General features: G+C 40.0%; 5 protein-coding genes across 8 annotated transcripts; 1 reads left to right on the plus strand and 4 right to left on the minus strand.

Annotated features, from left to right (window-relative positions):
- The first annotated feature begins 7219 nt into the window (after positions 1-7219).
- On the plus strand, positions 7220-9261 carry mpg (N-methylpurine DNA glycosylase). Its single transcript, XM_058049186.2, has 3 exons — positions 7220-7545; positions 7806-8010; positions 8166-9261. The coding sequence occupies exons 1-3, from the start codon at positions 7321-7323 to the stop codon at positions 8555-8557; spliced, it is 822 nt and encodes a 273-aa protein (XP_057905169.2). The 5' UTR covers positions 7220-7320; the 3' UTR covers positions 8558-9261.
- Positions 8430-17865, minus strand: nprl3 (NPR3-like, GATOR1 complex subunit). 4 transcript variants are annotated; one of them, XM_078797017.1, is made up of 15 exons: positions 17467-17712; positions 17271-17337; positions 16695-16733; positions 15417-15549; positions 14912-14986; positions 13123-13276; positions 12958-13039; positions 12758-12895; positions 12349-12505; positions 11084-11190; positions 10869-10998; positions 10610-10799; positions 10346-10544; positions 9024-9237; positions 8430-8536 (listed from the first exon to the last, which is right to left on the minus strand). In XM_078797017.1, exons 1-14 carry the CDS (start codon positions 17666-17668, stop codon positions 9072-9074), a joined length of 1839 nt encoding a protein of 612 aa, XP_078653143.1. In that variant the 5' UTR covers positions 17669-17712; the 3' UTR covers positions 8430-8536; positions 9024-9071. The 4 variants fall into 4 exon arrangements, with proteins under 4 accessions (XP_078653143.1, XP_078653142.1, XP_057905165.2 ...); XM_078797016.1 differs by lacking the exon at positions 8430-8536 and adding an exon at positions 8728-8851; XM_058049182.2 differs by lacking the exon at positions 8430-8536 and adding an exon at positions 17773-17865 and having other exon boundaries at positions 9072-9237; positions 17467-17673.
- A 110-nt stretch (positions 17866-17975) lies between these two features.
- On the minus strand, positions 17976-18991 carry LOC131103043 (hemoglobin embryonic subunit alpha-like). The gene is made up of 3 exons (XM_058048898.2): positions 18827-18991; positions 18538-18745; positions 17976-18187 (listed from the first exon to the last, which is right to left on the minus strand). Exons 1-3 carry the CDS (start codon positions 18985-18987, stop codon positions 18059-18061), a joined length of 498 nt encoding a protein of 165 aa, XP_057904881.2. The 5' UTR covers positions 18988-18991; the 3' UTR covers positions 17976-18058.
- A 478-nt stretch (positions 18992-19469) lies between these two features.
- Positions 19470-22381, minus strand: LOC131103311 (uncharacterized). Its single transcript, XM_058049462.2, has 3 exons — positions 22266-22381; positions 20647-21137; positions 19470-20440 (listed from the first exon to the last, which is right to left on the minus strand). The coding sequence occupies exons 2-3, from the start codon at positions 20835-20837 to the stop codon at positions 19915-19917; spliced, it is 717 nt and encodes a 238-aa protein (XP_057905445.2). The 5' UTR covers positions 20838-21137; positions 22266-22381; the 3' UTR covers positions 19470-19914.
- A 224-nt stretch (positions 22382-22605) lies between these two features.
- Positions 22606-23746, minus strand: LOC131103151 (hemoglobin embryonic subunit alpha-like). Its single transcript, XM_058049169.2, has 3 exons — positions 23580-23746; positions 23284-23491; positions 22606-22814 (listed from the first exon to the last, which is right to left on the minus strand). The coding sequence occupies exons 1-3, from the start codon at positions 23675-23677 to the stop codon at positions 22686-22688; spliced, it is 435 nt and encodes a 144-aa protein (XP_057905152.2). The 5' UTR covers positions 23678-23746; the 3' UTR covers positions 22606-22685.
- Between the last annotated feature and the right edge of the window lie 616 nt (positions 23747-24362).

Consider the following 24362-nt stretch of genomic DNA (forward strand, 5'->3'; position numbering starts at 1 on the left):
GAAAGGACAGCTTCAAAATCACAAACCCTACACTATTTCCACATAGGGACGTTGTATTTAATGTTGCTGTGCCTTCTTCAATGTTTTACTATATTGGCGGACCAGCCAGGGCCAGCTAGTTTTGCTCTAATGCTAATGATGGCGCGACTACACCCCTTGTGATGATTATTCAGCTTTTGACAACACTAAATACTTTGGCTTTTTTCAGATTTAAAGTAATTTTTGATAAGATAAAGCAAATCAATAGAGGACCGAGTGTCACATATTGTTGCTTTAAAATATGAATAGCTTTAAAAGTCCACACACACACACACTAGTAGTAGTAGTAGTAGTAGTTGTGCTCACTGCAATCTAGCTTCATAAAGAATAAATAAATGATCACAAGACTAGAAACATGCAAATATTCTATTTTTTAGACATTTTGGATAATTTTCTGTACAGCCACCAACTAAAGCACTATTCAGTAACAGTATGACATTGAAAGGACAGCTTCAAAATCACAAACCCTACACTATTTCCAAATAGGGACGATGTATTTAATGTTGCTGTGCCTTCTTCAATGTTTTACTATATTGGCGGACCAGCCAGGGCCAGCTAGTTTTGCTCTAATGCTAATGATGGCGCGACTACACCCCTTGTGATGATTATTCAGCTTTTGACAACACTAAATACTTTGGCTTTTTTCAGATTTAAAGTAATTTTTGATAAGATAAAGCAAATCAATAGAGGACCGAGTGTCACATATTGTTGCTTTAAAATATGAATAGCTTTAAAAGTCCACACACACACACACTAGTAGTAGTAGTAGTTGTGCTCACTGCAATCTAGCTTCATAATGAATAAATAAATGATCACAAGACTGGAAACATGCAAATATTCTATTTTTTAGACATTTTGGATAATTATCTGTACAGCCACCAACTAAAGCACTATTCAGTAACAGTATGACATTGAAAGGACAGCTTCAAAATCACAAACCCTACACTCTTTCCAAATAGGGACGATGTATTTAATGTTGCTGTGCCTTCTTCAATGTTTTACTATATTGGCGGACCAGCCAGGGCCAGCTAGTTTTGCTCTAATGCTAATGATGGCGCGACTACACCCCTTGTGATGATTATTCAGCTTTTGACAACACTAAATACTTTGGCTTTTTTCAGATTTAAAGTCATTTTTGATAAGATAAAGCAAATCAATAGAGGACCGAGTGTCACATATTGTTGCTTTAAAATATGAATAGCTTTAAAAGTACACACACACACACACTAGTAGTAGTAGTAGTAGTTGTGCTCACTGCAATCTAGCTTCATAAAGAATAAATAAATGATCACAAGACTAGAAACATGCAAATATTCTATTTTTTAGACATTTTAGATAATTTTCTGTACAGCCACCAACTAAAGCACTATTCAGTAACAGTATGACATTGAAAGGACAGCTTCAAAATCACAAACCCTACACTATTTCCAAATAGGGACGATGTATTTAATGTTGCTGTGCCTTCTTCAATGTTCTACTATATTGGTGGACCAGCCAGGGCCAGCTAGTTTTGCTCTAATGCTAATGATGGCGTGACTACACCCCTGGTGATGATTATTCAGCTTTAGACAACACTAAATACTTTGGCTTTTTTCAGATTTAAAGTCATTTTTGATAAGATAAAGCAAATCAATAGAGGACCGAGTGTCACATATTGTTTCTTTAAATATGAATAGCTTTAAAAGTACACACACACACACACTAGTAGTAGTAGTAGTAGTAGTAGTAGTTGTACTCACTGCAATCTAGCTTTATAATGAATAAATAAATGATCATAAGCCTGCAAGAAGGCGGCTGGGTTCTCTTCCTCAACCACGACCTTCCACCACCAGTACCATCCCCGCAACTCACCCTTCAAAGCCGGCGGCTCAGATGATCTCCAGCGGTGGGTAAATAATAAATCCGATTTCCGCCTTCTCCCTCCCGGGTGGTCACATCATCCTGGCAAACACACGCAGGAACGAACGCTTCTTCTCGGTTGTGTTTCCTCCTCCCTCGCCGCAAATCTTCCCAGCCGGTGCCGCCGCGCTCAAACCCGGCCACACTACTCAGCCACACCGGCGGCCCTGGAGGATGGATGGTGCCGATCCCAGCCCAGCCCAACCCAGCCCGGCGAGCTGTCCGCGTCTGTGCTTGCTTCCAGCCGACGGACACAGTGTTCCCACACTGCTCCATGCATCGACCCGCCGGCCCAAGTTTTCTTGCGCCGGGGTTGAGCGTGAGCCCCGCCCTGGGCTCCGAGACAGTCTGTGGGAAGGAGGCGAGCCCGTCAGGGGGCACCAGCCAATCGGCGTGTGAGCGGGGAGGCGCTCCCTCTTAGCACCGGTGACTAAGCGGTGTTCTCATCCGGAGTGGACCGGTACCGGAAGTGTGGGTTCAGTCCCACACCGACATGTGACTGTGGAAGGTTGCGGCTCACTGCATGCTCTTGGTGTCGGGCGTCAATTATGGTTATTGTGTGGCTGAACAACATTGTAAAAGTATAATAATACACTTTTACTAACAATAAAACTTGAAATATTCATGTAAACAGCAGAAGCATGTATGCCAATTATAACAACATCAAGCAATGTACGCCATTCATTGACCATTATGATAAATAAGTTATTCAATAAAGTACAATGGTAATGAAAGTGCAATATAATATCTGTATAATTATTGATCTATGTCGTGTCCCACGGCACATTCAAAAAATATAATTTTACAAGAAAACTAAAAAAAAACAGCTTCAAAATTTAAAAAAAGCCAAAATATTCAGAGAAAAAAGTTGTAATTTTTCAAGAAAGTGAGAATATTATGAGAATAATATTGTAATAAGGAAAAATAATGTCATATTATAAAAGTCTAATATTAAGAGAAACAAACAAATACAGTTGTAATTGATGTTCCATGTTATTTTTGTTAGAGGTTAAAGTAATTTTTTTTATTTTTATTTGTATTATTTATTTTAATAATAAATCATAATTACACTAATATAATACATAACTGAAAATATTAAGAAAAAAGTCATTTTAACAAAATAATTCACAATTTTATAACAAAAAATGTGTAATATTATGAAGAAATATAATGTGCTGTTATCATGAAGTTGAAATATTGCGGGGTAAAATCTGTTTGGAGAATTTGTTTGGGAAAAGTTACAATATTATGAGGATATAGTCATAATATGAAAGGAAAATCATGTATTTAAAAATTTTTATGTTTATATAAATTATAAAATATTTAACAAACATTATTTATTGAAAAAGTTGAAATATTTAGAAAAAGAAATAAATCTAACAATCTGGCCTGTGTCTGTTCTGCAGGGTCACGAGTACGCGGATGCTGCAACATGGCGGTAAAATGTAATGTATGAAATATAAATCATAAGCAGTGATAAAGAGACAGTGCGGACAGATGGAGGGGGATGAAGATAACTACAGATATAGCTGACAGACAGGAGGAGAAGGGACACACACACACACACACACGTCAAAATGAGGATCCCATGTGCGGCCGGATATTATTTTCCACATTATAACGGCTCATACTTCCATCCATATGTCAAATTTCTTTGGAGATACACCCTAATTCACCCTTTGCAGTCACAATTATGATCTGTGAGTCTTAAAGGTCCCATATTAGATTCCTTTTCAACTGTCTCCGGGGTCGTACAACAGTGTTTTGGCCTTGATGCTGACATTCTGACAGGAAACACTCTGTAGCTTTTATGCTAATGATCTTTTTTTACATATACACTGTATTTGCTGAGGAAAAAATTACCCTAATATACATGGGTGGGATCATCTAAGTGACAAATATGACAAGTATGAACTTAAACCTACAACATCTATTTAGCATAATAAGACCGCTATTGCTCAATTCAACCGACTTAATGAGAAGACCATTCCATCATGCTTTGAGTGATGGCTCGCTCGCCTCCGACCTGGGAATATTCCCAAGGAGGGAGAGAGATGGATGTTGGGAAGCGGAGGGATTCTGACGTGCTGACAAGAGGAAGCGAGGCAGCAATCCTCTGCTGACTTGAGGGTTTCAGTGCATAGAAAAAAGGATGCACCGCTTCATGGAAATGTCTGCTTATCGACAGAACGTCTCCATTAAGACGGGGGTGATCATAGCCGTGATGAAATAATGTATAGACTCGCATGGTGGGAGTTTATATCAGGGCTGTGTCTCCTCTAGTATTCCCATGCAGTCTTCCTGCCTGTTAAGACTACGCACTCCAAACCAGCAGGGGGCAGCATACTGAGACACATTTTGGACATCCACTGCTTTCAGAGGGAATAAATACAGAAAATGCTGTGTTAGCAGACATTGTTCTGCAAGCTGATTAATTATGTGAAGTCAGAATAATACAAGGTGTGGGCAAAAGTATTGGGACACCTGCAGGTCTCGAGTTCATGTTGTAAAAGTGTGTTTTTGTCAAAGTTTTTTTTCCCGTTCCACATTTATTCTTGGAAATACTTCATTTTGACTACAAATATGTTAAATATGCATTAGTCTGTAGTTAATAAAAAACTGCATGATTGATTACTGAATATATGGGCTGGGTGCTTCCGGCACTGGGGAGTTGCGGTTCAATGAATGGAAATATGAATGTGACATTCTGAAGCCATGCCTTCGTCACATGACATGGCACTGCAGTAAAGTATGATACTCTAAGTGCATACATCGGGAACACAATTACTGGACTTGGTCGGACAATTCACTTGAAGGAAGTAAAACCTGCACTTTACTGGCTTGCTGGGAGTCCCTGATTGATAAACCATGAAGTCGCGGTAATTAATGGCCACATTTCCTCCTGGGACGCATGAGGGGTTGAAACCAGGGTAAAAGCTGCAATTAGGAAGCGGCACGGGACCTTTAGTAGCACTCAAGGACCCCTGAAGACCCATCAGTCAGACGCAGATAAAAGGGTTGAGCAAGAAGGTCATGTTTAACTAAAAGAATTAGGAGATGTTTCCTCTTTCTTTTAACCCGAGTGGAGTAAAAAGTCATGTCTGGACCGCAGAGAGGTTGCCTTTTTTTCTAAATGCTTTACTGATGGCACAACCAGAGCTGGAAGTCTTTAAAAAAAAATAAAAAAAAAAAAACATGTTTTTTTTCTTAGTCGTGGGGAGACCCGCTGTGCCGCAGCAGTAGTAGAAGACTCTTAAAAAGAAATGAAAGAGGGTACAAAACTGCTTGTGCTCACGTGACGAGCAGACCCTCTCACTTTTTATGGGCAGACTGCAAACATTTGAAAGCTTTATGACAAAGTAAAACAAGAAGGGTCCAAAGGAGCACTCGCACAAACAGCAGGAAGGCTTCATTTTGAATTATTTTATCATCTAACAGACATTTTATTCAGCCATCCATTTTTCTATGTCCTCATTAGGGTGTCAGGTGAGCTGGAGCCTATCCCAGCTGTCTCTTGGCAAGAGGCAGGGTACAACCTGGTCTGGTCGCCAGCCAATCACAGGCCACATATGAACTATATCAATCACACGCATCCTACAGTTTTTTGTGTATTCCGAGAGGTAATAACCATGCAGTCTACAGTTTTTGTGTATTCCTAAAAGTAATAACCATGCATCCTACAGTTTTTGTGTATTCCTAAAGGTAATAACTATGTATCCTACAGTTATGTGTATTCCTAGAAGTAATAACCATGCATCCTACATTTTTTGTGTATTCATAGAGTAATATCCATGCATCCTGCAGTTTTTTGTGTATTCCTAAAGGTAATAACGATGTATCCTACAGTTTTTAGTGTATTTCTAGAGGTAATAACCATGCATCCTACAGTTTTTGTGTATTCCTAGAGGTAATAACCATCCATCCTACAGTTATGTGTATTTCTAGAGGTAATAACCATTCATCCTACAGTTTTTCGTGTATTCCTAGAGGTAGTATCCATGCATCCTACAGTTTTTCGTGTATGTATTCCTAAAAGGTAATAACAATGCATCCTACAGTTTTTTGTGTATTCCTAAAGGTAATAACTATGCATCCTGCAGTTATGTGTATTTCTAGAGGTAATAACCATGCATCCTGCAGTTTTTTTGTGTATTCCTAGAGGTAATAACTATGCATCCTACAGTTTTTGTGTATTTCTAGAGGTAATAACCATGCATCCTACAGTTTTTTGTGTATTCCTAAAAGGTAATAACTATGCATTCTACAGTTATGTGTATATCTAGAGGTAATAACCATGCATCCTACAGTTTTTTGTGTAGTCCTAAAGGTAATAACCATGTATTCTACAGTTTCTTGTTGTGTATTTTTAAACGTAATAAACCCAGTTTTTAGTGCATTCCCTAGCGTTCCTCTAGTGCGCAAACCATCCACACCCACGACCCCCCACCACCTGTGCATCACATGCCACACCTTGACAGCCAAGCAAAAGAACTGCATCATTCATTAATCACCATCCATGAATCATTAAAGGCACCAAACAATGAGAATGCAGATGTCTTCCCACTTGTGAATGAATGTGAGAAGATGAAACCCTCATTAGCTCTCAGTGTGACACTTCAAGTACACACACACACACACACACACACTCACAATAATAAACATATTACATGAATACTTGAGTGCCTTGGTACATTATATGATCATAATGGGCCAGCTGGCCCAGCCCAGACTTCAGTATGACTGATAGACTGCAGAGACGCTCAAAGCAAACAACAGTGCTTCAACAGACATGAGAAGGACAAAGTCAACAATCCATGCAGTCAGTCGAATTCCATCTGGCTCTAAACCATCATGACACATTTCTTGTCATCTATACTGACTACAAGAATTTCTGGTTAATCAGTGTACAGATCATGCTAAAAAAAGTGTATCCTGAGCCAAATTGGCATCATCCGCATCCTAGACAGGGACACAAGTATGCTCTTGAGAGAAGGCTTTTTAAATGATGGTAGGAAAAGACAAGACTGATGCACAACACACATATTAATAAGGTTGGCTATATGGCTAAAAATGGGAAATGTGCGATTATTTAGCTGAACACGTTTTCTGGCAAAGAAAATGCCAATATTTTTTTTTGTATTTATTTTTAAATACATTTTTCCGGTTCTCAGGATATTTTCTGTTCATACTGTACGGGAAATGACGCCACGACAGCGTCAGCATAAATAGTGCGCGGTCACTTTAAGAGCAACGCCATTGATGTTGTTTCATTTCCTGGTTCGCTTACATGGCTTTAATCACGAGCTCCACGACCAGGAAACACAACATTCTGCTTTCGTTATCCAAAACAACGCTAATGTTTGTCCCCTGGCACATACACTAATGGCAGAGCGCAAGAGAAAGCATCCGTCACACAATGGCGACCATAATACAAAAAACAAACGCGGAAGTGAGAGCGAATTAGACGAGAAAACCAAACAACACGTGATTAATGTGACGGAAGACAGTCGTTATTTTAAAGGGACTCAAACTAACCTGCATCGTCGACTTGGAGAGGATTTCTTCAGGCAGCCTTGCATCAGTTTGGCTAAAGCTTTGCTCGGCAAGGTATCTGCAATTAATGTCACCTGTTGGTTGCAACCATGGAGATAGCAGCAAAGTTACCTCAAAATGTATTACCATCAGCTGTTTTTAATTAGAATGTAATTAATTAATTAATCCTACACATTTTGTCTTGATGCACCCCACAGAAGGCACTATAACAAGATCTAAAAAAAAAAAAAAAGGCATGGTCACAGATGTCAACAATGTATTCCACCAGGCATTTTTTTCTCCATTACACTTACTTGTATTATGTGTCTGTGGAGGTGCTGGTCCGCAGATGTGAGGATGGCACGGAGCTGAGAGGCCGAGTGGTGGAGACGGAGGCATACCTGGGAGGCGAGGACAAAGCGTCACACTCTGCAGGGGGCAAACGCACAGAGAGAAACACAGCCATGTTTATGAAGCCCGGTACCATCTATGTGTATTCCATTTATGGCGTCTACCTCTGTATGAACATCTCGAGCGAAGGTGAGCGTAGATTCCTCTTGGAGGTCCTGCAGACATTGACGTATTAAGCCATTTTACACAGAATAACAACACAACAGCTTTAAAAAGCCAGTATTTTTGGGAGTAGTAGTCAGGTAGTAAAAAGTAACCCTAAAAGATACTGTTGCGTTCCGCAGGTGATGGTGCTGCAGTGCTGCTACGCTCCCTGGAGCCACTGCAGGGCCACGCCGTCATGAGGCAACTTCGGGCATCCAAACGGAAAAACGAAGCCCGGCCGCTCAAGGACAAAGAGCTGTGCAACGGTCCCTCGAAACTATGCCAGGCTCTCGATGTCCAACGCCGCTTTGACCGTCAGGACTTGGCATCCGACTCGGAAGTATGGCTGGAAGACACACATTCCACCGCTACAGAAGATCACAATATCGTGTCGGCCCCGCGCATTGGCATCGAGTCACACGGGGAGTGGGCCAAGAAACCGCTGAGGTTTTATCTCCGTGGAAACGCTTGTGTTAGCGTTGTGAATAAAGAGGCGGAAAGACTTGGAGACCTGAAGGAGACAATGCAGTAAATTCTGAGTGATGACCGTACATATGACAACACTACAAACACACAATATTATACTCAAACTCCTACAATTAATGTCATAACAAGATAAACTGGACAGTGGAAAAAAACAAAACAATTACGCACACATGACTGTTAAGCTGAGGCCTTCTCTTTTTTTTTTTTAATAAACACTCGGGAGGCTTCGGGCTTCATTGATTCCACAGATGTTTGAACCTCTCTCTCCTCCCTTCAAAGCAAAAACAGCCTGTCTGATGTCCAAGTCCTCTCCCACCTCCGGGAGTCAGGAGGTGGAGGTCTGGAATGAGCATTAAGTCAGCGGCGTGTGCACCTCCGCAGTCCAAAACACATGATCAAACACATGTCATTTCTCTTATCTTAACTATTATGTACAAAATAATTTACTATGCTAACAATTGCCACATGGAGGGTAAAAAAAAAACAAAACACGTCATGTATATCCTGGCTACCTCCCAGCGAGGCCAGATGGTTTGACGGCGCCGTCCCTCTGGCTGACGCTACTCCGTCGGCGACTGAAAAATGGAAATAATAGGATCTTCGTGATTGGTCACCACTAGGACGCTGCGAAATTTGTCCAAGAGCGTCTTGAGCTGCGAGCGGCGCATATTCTCATTGTACATGATCTCTTCCAGGTGGTGGTGGCCCCGGAAATAGTGCAGCAGCCTGGGGGAGGAAGAAGAAGGGGGGTGGGGCACAACTAACATTTACTACCGCTGTGAAAACTAACACATGGAGTGGTTATTTATTCAACTGCAGAGAGTGCCAGGCCTCCAGTAAGGGGTAAGGCATTTCTAAAGAAGGTGAAAGCAATATTTTTGACACACGCAATGATATTTATAGTTATTACTATATATTATGAGGCTGCACGGCGGTCGAGTGGTTAGCACGCAGACCTCACAGCTAGGAGACCAGGGTTCAAGTCCACCCTCGGCCATCTCTGTGTGGAGTTTGCATGTTTGCCCCGTGCATGCGTGGGTTTTTCTCGGGGTACTCCGGTTTCCTCCCACATTCCAAAAACATGCTAGGTTAATTAGCGACTCCAAATTGTCCATAGGTATGAATGTGAGTGTGAATGGTTGTTTGTCTATATGTGCCCTGTGATTGGCTGGCCACCAGTCCAGGGTGTACACCGCCTCTCGCCCGAAGACAGCTGAGATAGGCTCCAGCACCCCCGCGACCCTCGTGAGGATAAAGCAGTAGAAAATGAATGAATGAATGAACTATATATTATGTACTACAATATAATGAATATTATTAAAATAATATATATAAATATAAAACAGCATTATTAATTAACAATTATGTTCTTGTAAACTCCCACTGTGAATTTCAGCTTTACAGATGCCATATATGTTGTGGTAGTGACAATTACTGTGTAATTTGTCATCATAAAGGTAATTACTGCCCCCTAGTGGCATCACCTATAATTATTTGTCCTGATGGAGAAATAAAGAAGCATCTACTAGGGGTTTGGTGTGTATTTCTTAAAGGGGACAACACAGTATCTATTAGACCTGAGACCACTATTTGAGGAAATGTAACCATATAAGAGCAGCCTTTTTTTTTAAAATACTTAAAAATACTTAAAAATAAACCTCTACTTTATGGCTAAACGGCTCCTTTTAATGACTATAGTTTCGTTTTTTAACTGTGTAAAAAGAGTGGATCCTGCCCAATAACTTTCCCATCCATCTATGCCCACTCACCGAGTGAATGACACTCAAGTGGGACCACCAGCCCCTCCCACTTGATCCCCTTCAGCTCCTCTTACCTGGTAAACATCCTGAGATCCTCTTGATTCTGAGCGGCCGGGATGTTAAGAATGAACTGCCTCTCGTAGTCCGACAGGCTAGCTAAAAGGGTCTCGGTTAACAGGATCCTCTTGTTGAGAGGAGAGTCTCCGCCGGGCGCCAACTCAGCGCTGGAGTTGTCCATGCTGGGGCTGGTCAGGGTCATGTCGTCACTGCTGGCTGCACACATTGAATACACACAGTAAGTTGTTAGACAAACACACACACATGCAATAAGAACATACTCGGTGAGCCGAAACTCAGAGCGGTCGGGGTGCTCAGACTGCGACCCCCAACTCTGGACGCCAACAGGAGGTCGTCATCCCTGAACGCCGGCTCGTCCTCGACGGGCGGCACCATCAGGCAGACGTAGGTGTGCAGCTGGATGAGAAGGCGGCGCTGCAGCATCCACACCACCATCTGGATCAGCTGGGCCTGGAAAAGGACGAGGTGGAGAAACATCAAATCATATTACTTTGTTTACATGCTGAAGTTATTCAGTACCTCCTGTGCTGGAGCTTCCAACGGGTTCCGGAATTCAGCCAGCGAGACAGGCAGCGAGAACTTGGCCAACATGGAAGGAAGATCATGACCGGGGAACTTCTGTGCAAACTGTTCAGCCTGAGGGGAGTATCTGTCCAATGTGGAGAGAAATAAAGAGCGGTGACATTATTGGACACGCAATGATACATCAGCACATTTTCACCATGGCGACTCACAGGTAGATGTTGGCGTGCGGAGACAGCATGTAGACGTTGTTCTCACACAGAGGGTAGATGATGATGGCCTTGCCCCAGTAAACCAGGTGGGCAGCAATCTGAAAGATCTGAGAAAAACATAAAAGATAAGGAAAGACAAGAGTAGTGGAACAGTACATATATAATTCACTAGATGGCAGCAAATAAATATAGTCATTATGACATATGCACAGTGTGTAAAAAAATATAAAAAATATATATAAAATAATATAATATATATATAATAAATATATTTTTATATCATATAAAAAAGATATAAAGAATATATAATATATATATATAGAACAAATGTATTTTTAATATACAATATATATAAATAATATATATATATATGTATTATATAAAAATATATTTTTTAATCCATTTTTTAATCTTTCAAGTGATTTCATATAAAAAATAATTTTTAAAATAAATGTGACTAACATGCTGTTTATTCACTGATTTTTATCAAATATTAATACAAATATATAATATGAATATCATACTAAAATATTCTAAATATATAAGAAAATTGTAATATACATATAATACAGTATAATAATAATAATAATAATTCACTCATTCATTCATTTTCTACTGCGGGTAATTAATATTATCCTCACGAGGGTAATAATAATAAATATTATAATACTAATTACTCAAACCGTTTAAAAAACATATCAATAATATAATATATATATGATATAATATTATACTAAAATATTCTAAATTTATAAAAAAATTCTAATATACATATAATAACAATAAATGTTATAATACTAATTATTCAAACCGTTTAAAAATACATTTATAAAAAAATATATCAATAATATAAAACGTATTGTAATGATTATGACTGAATAAAAAAACAATTCCAACAAAGTTGTATAAATCCAGTATAATATTTTCCAAAGGTGCTCTGTCTCACATTGTGTGTGTTCACGTCAAACTTCAAGCTTCATCTGGATCAGATCAGGACTGTGCATCTGACAGCAATTTAAATTTAATACGGAAAATCCCATCCCGACCCATCCCATTGTTTTTTAAAGCTTGGCCTTACAGGGAGTGCTCCTTTCCATATTTTGTCAAAGTTTAAGATCAAATCAAGATCAAGGGGAATTGGATTTCATGTTTCACATGCATTGCTTGTTTATATTTGATGATATATACATTATTTTATTGTCATTAGTGGTTAATATTTACATGTCAAGCACTGTACGGATGTGTTGGGAGTGTTGGGATCGAACCTGAAGCAAGGCCAGATCAGTATCCTGGGCCAGCTGCTGAAGGTTCTTCACCGCCGAGCACGTCTTGATGAGGCGCATCATGGCGGGAGAGCAGTCGACGGGAAGTTGGCTCAGGAGCGCCTTCTCGCTTTCCAGCAGCAGCAACGCGTGATAGGGCCTGAATGCAACACAGACCCTTAATAATGAATTATTCCTACCATGATTGGTGGTCCAAATTACGGGATGGGGTGAAGCAAGTTTCTTGCCAGAGGTAGTAACGTTAAACTAACAACAGATGGCAGTATAACCCAGTCATTACGTGATGTATAAGCAAAACTAATAATGTAAATATAGATGTTTTATGATTGTGGTTGGAGTGTGCAGTGGTGTAGAACCGCATTGTGTCACACAGTACATCATGCAGGGTCACCTGATGGCCTTCAGGCTGCGTTCTAACGCCTCAGGGGGGATGTAGTTGCCTCCGATGCGGTGGATCTTGTGTGGTAAGCAGAAGCTCACCTCCAGCCAGTTGTTGATGTGTAGTCTCACCACGCCGGTGGTGCACAGGCTGACAAACCGTCAATATTATGAGTAACTGAAGCAATAATAAATAATATTTGACCTTCTCACCTGTCGTACGCCTCCTTCAGGTCTTTGGCCAGCTTGCATTTGGGTAGAATTTGCCTAAACGGCGACTGTGGACTTGCATCAGCTGATAAGACAAAAAAGAAGAAAAAAAACAGTAGTGAGGTTTTTGTTTTTTTTTTACACGCAATTCGAAGGTTTGGCTCTCACTTTCGGTAACAGTGGTGATCTCGTCCTGCACGGCCAGCATGAGTTTGGCTTCTCTGGTCAGGTACTGGCAGCGGCGCTCCTCGTGCTGCAATGCGATGGCGATGCGGCGTGACAAGTTGTGCATGCAGTTGATGACCGAGGGGTCGGCGTTGGCCTGGAAACAACGCCACACATACCTTACGTACATACCTTAAAGTTGAGTAACAGTTCATCATATACAGCATCTCATTAATATTTATTTTATTTTTAAAATACACTGAAAGTCAATCAAAAATGAGCGGCGGGCATAAAATGGCCCCCGGGACGCACTTTGGACATGTCTGCTGTATATAATACTATAGTACTGCAATAATGGTCGTCAAAGATCCTCTGTGACGGTTGTTTTGAAGCACATATGACACAAACACGGTTCAAAGATCCTCTATAAATGAGAGCACACACTTTTAAGGATCAATTCAATGAAATGTCAAAAAAAAAATCTCATAATTGATTCATTTCACTTCATCTAAATCAGGGGTGTCAAACACGCAGCCCGCGGGCCAAATGTGGCCCGCAGGACGCTAGTTTGAGGCCCCCGCCTTGATATGAAAGTTTAATGTTAGTGCGGCCCGCGCAAGTTTGATATGGATGCTGTATGGTATCATGTACACAGAAAAAAATATTACGTTTGATTAATGTTCATGTTAAAGGTTAAATAACTGTTAATAGTTATCCTCCCTATCCGTGTGGAAGTGGTAAGTTTTTGGCGATTTAAGTTTAAAGGAAATAACTTGAAGGCTACCGTTTAGGTCGCTAGCTCTCTAGTTTGCGAGTTAGCATGTGTCTCAAGACCCTGCAGTTGCGCAATATGTTGTAAATAAAAAATAGTATAAATGTGACTATAGTCGTGTTTTGTCATGTCTACAGGGCTCTAATAATGCTTTGTTCATTTTAATCTGAAAAAAATAATTTGTCTACCCACCAACTATATGTGGTTTCTTAAGTTTTTATTATTGGCCGTTTTATTGTTATTATTATATTTATTTATTTATTACTGATTGATTGATTTCTTTATTCTTGATTTGTTTATTTATTTTTCATCTTATTTTGTGTAGAAAAATAAAAATTAACATATTTGAGAACAGTGGAATGTTTTATCAGAGCTTTTATTGTAGAAAATCGAAACCAAAGCAAAGTTTATTCATTTTTCTGTTTTTAATAAATGCGTTGTTTTTTTTTTGGAAAACCTGATGCGGCCCAGTCTCACCCAGACCCTAGCTCCAGTGGCCCCCAAGTAAATTGAGTTTGAGACCCCTGATCTAAATAAAAAAAAATATATATATATTAATAATCCTGTTATTGTACAACTATCCCGGTTGCCGTGCGGAATTTACCAACCAAAACATGACTCAGCCCTTTCAGGGCCCCCCTCCTACCAAGACGCTCAGCTGAGAGGCCACTAACAGTGACTCAGCAAGGGCAGGAACGGGCGATGCCACGATGATTAAACGAATTACATTTACATTGACCTCCCACCTCTACCCTCTGCCCTCACAGATAAGAGGAAACAGGAAGATTATCACTCAGAAACATATTACACGCACACAAGCGCACCCTTTAATGAGACCCCCACCCTCATGCAGTATTAGAAAATAAACTAACAGTCATTCCTAATACTTTTAGCAACATTGTAGGGTCAGAATTAACCCTAACCCTTATTATATTTGATGCAAAACACTTTTATTACTATTATAAACATTTTTTACATGAGATTACGTCTGTGTGTGTTAACAAATAAACTTATTCTTACCCTTAATGCAAAGACAACATTAAACAGGATCATGGTGGGCATCTCACGCTTGGGCGAAGGATCTGTTTTGGACACCTGAAATGTAAAAATACTTATAAAAAAATAGAAAAAATACACAAATATGTACTAATAATTCATAAATTCATTACTGATGGGTTGTTATACAGAAATGGAACATAGAATGATGCAAAAACCAAACAATCAATGTATATAATTACATGGGTAATGTATAAGACAGTCCGATAACATTATGGCATTAAAATTATTTTTTTAATAATAATGATAATAATGATAATGATTAAATAATGATTAAAAATATTTTAAAAAATACACTTATAATAAATAATATGGGAAAAAAATAATTTCTTACCTACTGTATAGTCATTCTCAGCTGTTGTATACATTATTCCATTTTTTTGTGCGTGTAAGGGACTATGGGGCTTTTCACAGAAGAAACTACATAAATATATAAGAATATTTTTGATGTAATCATTCCTTCCCTGACCTGAATGACGTGAGGATGCTGTAGCAAAGTCGGGTGACCCACAAATCGAACATTGTCAATCTTCAGCTCAAATTTCTTGCCGCACATGTCCGATTTGGTGGCCAGAATGGTGGCCAGGATGCTGTCGGAGAACCTGAAATACGTATAAAAAAAAAATATATATTTTTTTCAATAAAATCGGTGCCAAAAAGAACCACCTGAAGGGAGATTTAAAAGCAGAAAAAAAGGACAAGGATGGAGTAGTTTAGATTGGCTGTGATTACAACATTCACGTTTGATGCAGCGCCCTGTGATGTTTTAATTAATCTTTGTGTGTCTACTTGGAGAGCAGGAAACAGGAAGAAGTCTCCCTGCAGGGGGATAAAAAAAAATGCAGAAGATTCATGCTGTAGGGAATTCATGCTGCAATGAAAGAATGATCTGGATTAAATTGCAATCAAGTCCACGACAAACTTACCCCTCTCGTCTATTGGGAATAAGGTGTTAAATTATTGAAATGTAATGAAACATATCTCCATCATGCAGATTGAACTTCAATCACAGCTTATAAGTCATTTTAATGAACACATTGTTTCTGCTACGATAATAATTCACAATTACTGGTTGAAGACATAGAAGCAGGAGGTTCAAACCAAATCAATAAATACTAGGGGTGTAACGGTACTTTTTGCTAGCAATTTGTAGTTGTTTATTCGACAAATCCTTCACATTATTTATGCAAAACTGTATATAATGTATATAATAACTGTATATAATGTATAAATACAAAGTCTCCAACAGGACTACAATCTATTTGTGGCAATAAGTTGCAAAAGTGAACGAGGGGCAAGATAACATCACTGTGTCATTTGCATAAAAAGCAATGACGCATGTGCATGTCACTTATGTGGATGTGTTAGTTGCATTTTTTGGGTGGGGGGGTGGGGGTTCGGTCACAAGCAGGATGGCATCATCCATACATGCGTTCATGTTCGAATCCTCCATACATAAATATAGCAACAACATGGCTAAGTTGGCCACACTGATCTCTCCTACTACATATTCTTATTCTGTGGCAGACCAAGTGCTATAATGTGTCTATTTGTGGTACAAATTTATTAACGTTAGCCTTTTTTTTCACTTTCTGTGCTAAAAAAAATGAACGTGACCTTAACACCCGAGGTATTCGACAATGGTGTACCATTACACCCCTATAAATAATACTTATAATAAATAAATAAATCAATGAAAGACAGGGGTGATGTCAGCAAAGGAAAGGCGCTTCGGAGTGCTTCTTACCCTGCTACCAACTGTTCATCAGTTAGTGAAGATGGTTCTCTGAAATGGGAATCGGGCGATAAAAAAAAGAAGAAACAAGCAAACGAAAAACAGGAAAATGCATACACACATACGTGACTCACAAAACGTTAACGGATATTCGACATAAGGTAGCTTTGATGTTTGGGACTTGTACCACTTGCACCATTTGAAGCTTGTGAAACATGATATGAAAAAAATAATAAAAACAGCAAGGCAAAAATGGAAGAAATACAGCAAATGTCACAATGTAAAATGAAACCTTGACTAATAAAGTTTTGTCTTGAAAAAAAAAATATAGAATGTAAAATGTACAATAACATGAACAGTTGCAGCCCTTGATATAAGGTTTTGATACTACTGAGCTCGGAGGCCATGTTGGCATGCATCTGGGGATTGCTATGTTATGTTGTGATGTGCTTCAGTTTCAGTTCAGTTTCACCAATACACCTTGAGTGATGGGATTGTAATTTCTGGCTTCTTAAACAGTTCCTTGAATGTGTTTATTCATTAGGGGGGTGAAAATAACATAAGACACTGTTAATAATAAGAAAATACCTTGAATCGCCATCTTGGTCTTCAACTTCCCCTGTTGTAATAACTGCATATCGGTTCCGCTCTTTTCCTTTGTTGGGAGAACGTAAAGTTTACATATAATAATATAAATAAATACTTCAAACACTTTATTCTGTGTTTTGTTTTGGGTTTTTTTGCTGCTGCTAGCTAGCATGATGCTAACACATGCCGCACCTACCTGTATGTGATTCCCCGCAGTCGGCGACCTTCTGGAAGGGATACCGAAATAGCAGCTTGTTCCCTCGGCTTCCAGAGCTAACCAGTATGACACTGATTGGGTTGGTTTTGTGTCCGCTCCTGGGGCCTTTGTACACGGCGATTCTTCGCTGGACAACCGCCGATTTGGGGTCATCAGCGGAACCGCCAGATGCGTTGAGCATGCTAGCTAAATGAGTTACACCGGAAACTGCCAAATGTTGACACATACAAAGGCTATTTTTTCATGTTTTTTCCTATAAATATTTCTATAGTGTCACTATTTTGCCTATTTCACACCCCGTTGGCAAGTTCCTGCAGCTTCTCGAACTATAGTTTGTTTTGTGTCACCTCGAAAAACGTCCGACTGAAACAAGCAACTGAAAACACTGCGGTTGCGTACAAGATTGCACCGGACACGGAGTGATAAAAATGATGCACAACTGCTAAATTTGATTAAAAAAACGTATTCCACATAAAAACACAACCATGTTTATTGTTTTTAATCATTTATTGCAATTTATCCCAATAAAGAGAGTGAGATAATTTGACATGTTGATGGCTGTTGGTGATGTTTATCTGTACTTGTCAGACAGAGCCAGAGCCAGGCCAGCCAAAAACTTGTCCAGGGAAACATGGACCTCTGGGGTGAAGTCAGCGGGGAACATAATGGCCAGAACCACAAGCATGTTGTGGGCAAGAATCTGTGGAAAACAAACAAAAAAATTACATTTAGTAATTTAAAACTTTCCATTGTGTAGAGGCTGTTAAGCTTGTGTTGTTTTTAAGTGGGACTCGATATTTATAGATTGAAAATGACGCTCAATCAATAAAGCTGTCCAAATTTTTTCCACCAATGGTCACATTTATGAAAAATTATGGACGCAAGGCCCACTATGTACTTTTAAAATGCTCCAGTGTAGGTCAAAAAACACTAAGCTAGCTTTGTATTATGGGTAGGAATGCATCCATCCTGCTTATGCTCATTAGGATCATGCTGGAGCCTATGCAAACACAATATATGATATTTCCTATGTGAGTTCAAATGTTTGACCTTGAAGTTGGCAGGGTCCACTCTCAGTTTGAAGGCGTGCAGCTCACTGAGATCGAGCAGGCCGCCGACCAAATTGTCGATGTTTTTCACACCCAGAGCGACACCGCCCATTATGGTCTTCCCATGCTTCTTCACGGGAGCAGAGCCGGGGCTCAAGTCCTTCCAGTGGGCGAAGTAGGTCTTGGTCTGGGGGTACACGACCAGCATCCTGAACGGGAAGAAAAAAAACATGCTGTCAAGTCAATGAAACAGTAGTATGGTCTCATCACTTTGATGTGATGATGTTTACCTGGACAGAGCGAAGTTGCCGATGTCATCCGCCTTCGAGGACATGAGAGACCAGAAGGTCTTGACTGTGTCCTTGTCCTTAGGAGTGAGACTCATCTTGGTGCTTTGGGTTGGAAATTTAATGCCTCTATGCGGGTACAATTGAGCATATTTATATGGCATGGGGGGCATGGGCACACCCGATGCACTTGGGAGATAGCATGTGTGCCATTTGGATGCCTTCCAAATGGTGCAGCCTGCAGGAGATACTTACTGTACACGGGCCAAAAAAAGTCGAAAAAGTTAGAGGGCAGTATTAAATTGCAACATGTGCATTAAAACTGAATTAATGTGACTTTAATACACATTATGCTGATTATAAACAACTTTACATTGATACTGAATGATAAATCATATATGTTTTGAAGTGTTTTTTTCAAAATTTGCCTATAAAGTACATATTTGAGCCACCGCCAAAGACATTATTAAAATACATGCATGGTATAATGCAAAGGGTCAGTATTATATTAAATGGGTGAATGGGGATTGTTATCTACTCAAAACAAACTTGTATGATTTGAAAGGTTTGACTTAAAATTACTTTATAGCCAACTTAATGTGGTATAAATTGTATTTTACATGTAATACATTTGGTTTGGTAAACAAATCCATTGAATTAAATACAAAGCAAGCAGAAATATTAATATTACTGTGTGGAAATTTGATTTATTTTACATTATTTGTGTTAAGGTAATAAAGTGTATTAACATGATGTATTTGAGAATTAAAACACTAATGCAGACAGCTGGGATAGGCTCCCCTGACCATCGTGAGGATAAGCGGTAGAAAATTAATGAATGAGTGCAGGGGCGCCCTCTAGTGGACATATTTATAAACGCAGCCTACATGCTGTTAACATTAGCTGTGTTTCATGACAAACGTTTCCCCGTCCAAAGTCACAACTTGTGTCCTAATTCACTTTAAAGAAGGGATGCTCACACATTATTGGTTTAAAATTCATATTTTAAAATTTTTAACTGTACAAATATAATCCACTTATTACAGTACAATCATTTACAAATGAGAAAACGGTGTGTTTTTTTGTGTGCACTAGTCAGTGTTCTCCTTAGTGATGGGGAATTCCAAGGAAGTCGTGAATCGAGGAGGTTCCTCTTCCTGTTCCAGCGGCATTCTCTGTTCCTCCTGTAGTGGCTCTTTGTGTTCCTCCTGCAGAGGTTCTCTACATTCCTCTGTGATTGGCTGCTTGGCTACAGGGGCGTGAATCCGCAGCTGTCCGTCATCCATAAGCGAGCAAGACAGCCCAGCCAAATCTAAATGAGGCGAGAGCTCAATTTTCTGTTTGAATCCCACGGAGGCCGAAGATGAGCAAGCGAAGGAGGCGCGGGATGAAGAGGATGCGCAGGAGTGGGCCTCCTGCGCCCCTGCCTGCTTGGTGGCCGCTACCAACAGGCTCCGGCCTTCTAATTTGACAGTGATGTCGCCGGGGGCATATCCGCGAGCGTCAAGGGTCACCAGGAGGTCATCGTGTGTAGCGGGCGCTTGCTGGGCTTGACTGGGTCTCTCGGAGACGGCCGTCTGTCTTGACTCGTCTTCAGCCTTGTCTTCGCTGCTTCGCCTAAGGGCGGACATATTGAACGGACATTTTAGTGCGTGTTCTTATTTTATTTCATTCATTAGGAACGACATGCAGAAAAATTATTGGTTGTTGTTCAGTATAAAAAACAAAATGTCCTCAAATGGGGGACACAGTGCGCTCAATACAACACTGCATAGAAGCAGGAGTTCAGAACATTAATGTGTATATCCATATAATAACATTACCTGTTGAAAGCGGACGCCATGAGAGGTAAATTCACAAGCGAAGGCCCATCCTTAAAGAAGAAATCATCTGCCAGATGGACTTTGCGCCCCAGGAGGTCTTGACCCAAAGAGGAGAAGGGCCACAATAGCGTTCCCTGGCTGAAGAAAGGGTCGTCGCCAAAAAGGCTGCTTAAAGCCGCGTGCCGCGCCATGGAGATCACGTCGAATGGATTCTCTGAAGCTTCTTCTGAGTTGTGTCCCGTCTTCTCGTCCTAATATACCTCCACTCTGACCCCCCCCTCTCTTCTACATGTATGTTATTTTTAGTAGATGACCTCAGGGCTGTTCCTATGTGTCACCGAGCGAAGAAGGGATACCCTGGAAGTCGTCAGCTCATGGTGACATCTTGTTTTCTTTCAAATGAGTCACGACTAAACACACCTGTTCTTCTCCACCATACAAGTCCACCTTTAAGACATGAGCTCATACGCCCATAAGTGTGTTTTTCCTCACTAAAGAAAAAAACATCCACATGTGAAAAATCGGGCACGCAACAGCTGGGCGGCCATTTAGAAACACATTTAGCGCAAACTAATTTAGGCCCTGGTGAGCAGAGGCTAAGTAAATTTAGATTACAAGGTCCCATCACCGCCTTCTCCGAGGAGGCGTGATGTCAACGTGTTGGTATTCGCCATGCTAACATTACAAGGAACATGTGTCGTTGGGAGTATTCATGGTACCCTTGGCTAACATGGCTTTGTTACTTCATGGCCTATTTTCTTGTTATTATAGCATTTGTTTTCCAAGTTTAGAATATTGTACTTTTTGCATCTCAAACCAAAAAAACGCAATGTTTGAGTGAGCAGTTTAAAAAAAATAACCACAGCTGTCTGGAAGTATGTTTACTTAAAACTATTGTCACTTTAAACGAAGCAGAACGTTTGAAGTAGTGATGTGCGGATTGATACTGAAATATTGAAACCAGATTTTCATGCTCTAAAATCGATTCTTAAGTCATTTGGGGTAATGTAATGTACATCATTAACGAGAACACAGTGATAAGTAACTAAATCATTGATTTTTTTGTCGAAATAATAGAATGTTGGTGGGAACTAGCTTTTCTTCCGCCTGAGTAATGCAGAGGCACACTGTAGTCAGTCTGTTCAAACGAAGGCCGATCGTAAACCAAGCCATGTGTGAATTGTTAATCAAGTTTTCATTCTTATTGTAGTTCTTAATAATTTATAATGGTTTTATTAAACACTATGTGCGCATTAAATGTCTAAACAGTCTTACATTTATGTGATTTCTAATCTCACTTAAATGTTGAAGAAAGTTGTACTTCCGCCCGAAGAGTTACGTGATACACCTGAACACACCATCGACATATCCCCACAACAGAACAAGTAAAAAAAATTGCTTCGTCACTTATTGCTAACACAAAGCTGGGGTATAGTATTTGTCTTTGATGCAGTAATTTGGTCGTATGTCTTCATTTTTAATATCTATTTTATGCCATGCTCTGTTGTGGGTATGACCCAGGAATAACTTGAGTCTTAAATTGGGTTTACATTTAAACAACATGTCAACAAACACAAAATAAGTGATGAGTACTAAATAAGGCTAACATATACACTCACCATTGTAGGAAACGTCAAAATGCGATGTAGCCGAATGCATCGACACACAGTTAGCAAAAGGTAAACTAAGGAACCGGTGGCTACCGCTTCCGTATTTCATTAAAGCGCCACAAATTAATGTTTACAAGCACGTGCGCGGCGTCAAACAACGGAAGTAGAAAATGAGGAAAATAAAATAAAAGCACAACACAGGAAGTAGTAGTAAAGTATGGTACAACAGTATAGTCGCTATAAGTTCACCTCCACCATGGTAAATTGTGCATCTAAACTAACCATTCAGCATTTTTGCCACTTTGTAATAGATATTAGGTATATAATACAAAAAAACCCAGTCAAAGAGTACTTGCACCCATGCTTTTATTGATGACATGCATACAGTAAAAGACATGCTGCTTGTCTGCGGTCATGCTCTCTGGATGTTTATCTGTATTTCTCGGCCAGGGCCAGAGACAACGCGGCCAAGAACTTGTCCATGGCCACGTGCACCTCTGGGGTGAAATCGACGGGGAACATGATGGCCATAACCACAAGGATGCAGTGGGTGAAGATCTGTGAAGGAGAGGATAATGCCATAAATCAAAACAGCCGCACTAAACGCCTAAAAGTGTTTGTTATTTTAAATATCATATGGACAGGAAGCTTAAAAGCGATGAAAAGCGGCGGTTTTTAGGAGAGTTTGCCTACTTTGAAACACTAGAGAGCAGCAGAGGCCTTTGACTGGAAATAAATCTCTTTCTAGCGGTGCATTCAAATTGTGGCTTTTTGTTGGATTATGAACTGCAATACATGAATTGACTTGATATGCATTGGCATATAAGAGTGCTGTATTATTTGAATTTATACTGTTTCTTCTGTGCATTTATTTCTGCATATACATTTCTATATTGATCATATTGATACATTTACTGTTTATTATTGTAGTTTACAGTGGTGTCAGTGCTGAGTACTGATCCTATTCTACAAAATAACAGCATCCAATACTATTATTTTGTTACTTATAGGGGTCAAAAACACTTACCTTGAAGTTGGCAGGGTCCACTCTCAGGGTGAAAGCGTGCAACTCGCTGAGAGAGAGAATACCTCCCTTCAGGTCATCCATTTTGCCCACAGAATCACCCACGGCGCTCATGATGGTGATTCCATGCTTCTTCACGGGGGCAGAGCCAGGGCTCAAGTCCTTCCAGTGGGCGAAGTAGGTCTTGGTCTGGGGGTACACAATCAACAACCTGCGGAAGAAGAAGAAGAAGAAGAGCGTCAATAACGATGGATGTCCAAGTAAGGACTTGGTGATGATGATGATGGGATCATACATACCTGGACAGAGCATCCATGCCGATGTCCTGGCATTTTCCGGAAACTTTGTTCCAGAAGACCCTGACTGTGTCTTTGTCCTTGGCGGTGAGAGAGGTCATCTTTGCGACTGTTGAGTGCTGTGATGCTACCAGACACTGAAGCGGTGTTTTTATAGAAGAAAAAGCCAGGGTGGTCACTCCCTGGCCCGCCTCCTTCGAAAAGATAGCCTTCCGCACGCCTCCACAGAGATAAAGCAACATCTGCTCATTGTGCCGCACGGTTACACGCCCGCTGTGACATCATGATACTTTTCAATGCCATCCACAATGAACTACTTTTAAACAAGTGCTTGAAAGCACTAATTACTGTTAGAGAGGCTGATCAATTATAATGAATCTCATCATCAATGCTATATTAGTTATGATAAGGTACCTACATTTCATAATTTCAGACATTTTTCAGTAAATAGATGCATCTTTAGTCATTGTGAAGGCAGACCTATTACACTGTTCTACAAGGAAAATGGTTATGGAAAAAAAGTAGTGGCATTTTTTTTGGTTCAGGTCACCAATTCCAAGCTACAGTATTAGGTCAAACTAGGAAATACTGTATTTTCTGTACTATAAATCGCTCTGGAGTATAAGTCGCACAAGGCCAAAAATGCATAATTAGGTAGAAAAAAACATTTTTTTTGCAGGTAATTTATTTTACAAACTACATTACGTCCTCTTGGAAGGCAAGTTCTACCAATAAAAGAATAGAGAACAGGCTGAATAAGTGTAAGATATGCTAACACAATGGTTA

The sequence above is a fragment of the Doryrhamphus excisus genome, linkage group LG16, assembly GCF_037039965.1.
Source record: "Doryrhamphus excisus strain RoL-2023G ecotype Guam linkage group LG16, RoL_Dexc_Guam_v1.1, whole genome shotgun sequence".
NCBI classification, from domain to species: domain Eukaryota; kingdom Metazoa; phylum Chordata; class Actinopteri; order Syngnathiformes; family Syngnathidae; genus Doryrhamphus; species Doryrhamphus excisus.

Excerpts from the sequence above, each read along its gene's own strand:
- mpg (XM_058049186.2), top strand. The coding sequence starts at position 7,321 with ATGGCAGAGCGCAAGAGAAAGCATCCGTCACACAATGGCGACCATAAT. Across the intron at positions 7,546-7,805 it reads CTAAAGCTTTGCTCGGCAAG|GTGCTGGTCCGCAGATGTGA; the intron begins GTATCTGCAATT and ends GTGTCTGTGGAG. Across the intron at positions 8,011-8,165 it reads TATGAACATCTCGAGCGAAG|GTGATGGTGCTGCAGTGCTG; the intron begins GTGAGCGTAGAT and ends TGCGTTCCGCAG.
- nprl3 (XM_078797017.1), bottom strand. The coding sequence starts at position 17,668 with ATGCTCAACGCATCTGGCGGTTCCGCTGATGACCCCAAATCGGCGGTT. Across the intron at positions 13,040-13,122 it reads GATCACCACTGTTACCGAAA|CTGATGCAAGTCCACAGTCG; the intron begins GTGAGAGCCAAA and ends TTGTCTTATCAG. Across the intron at positions 12,896-12,957 it reads CTGAAGGAGGCGTACGACAG|CCTGTGCACCACCGGCGTGG; the intron begins GTGAGAAGGTCA and ends ACGGTTTGTCAG.
- LOC131103043 (XM_058048898.2), bottom strand. The coding sequence starts at position 18,987 with ATGCCATATAAATATGCTCAATTGTACCCGCATAGAGGCATTAAATTT. Across the intron at positions 18,746-18,826 it reads GGCAACTTCGCTCTGTCCAG|GATGCTGGTCGTGTACCCCC; the intron begins GTAAACATCATC and ends CTTCCCGTTCAG. Across the intron at positions 18,188-18,537 it reads TGGACCCTGCCAACTTCAAG|ATTCTTGCCCACAACATGCT; the intron begins GTCAAACATTTG and ends TGTTTTCCACAG.
- LOC131103311 (XM_058049462.2), bottom strand. The coding sequence starts at position 20,837 with ATGGCGCGGCACGCGGCTTTAAGCAGCCTTTTTGGCGACGACCCTTTC. Across the intron at positions 20,441-20,646 it reads ATGGCGTCCGCTTTCAACAG|GCGAAGCAGCGAAGACAAGG; the intron begins GTAATGTTATTA and ends GTCCGCCCTTAG.
- LOC131103151 (XM_058049169.2), bottom strand. The coding sequence starts at position 23,677 with ATGACCTCTCTCACCGCCAAGGACAAAGACACAGTCAGGGTCTTCTGG. Across the intron at positions 23,492-23,579 it reads GGCATGGATGCTCTGTCCAG|GTTGTTGATTGTGTACCCCC; the intron begins GTATGTATGATC and ends CTTCTTCCGCAG. Across the intron at positions 22,815-23,283 it reads TGGACCCTGCCAACTTCAAG|ATCTTCACCCACTGCATCCT; the intron begins GTAAGTGTTTTT and ends TCTCCTTCACAG.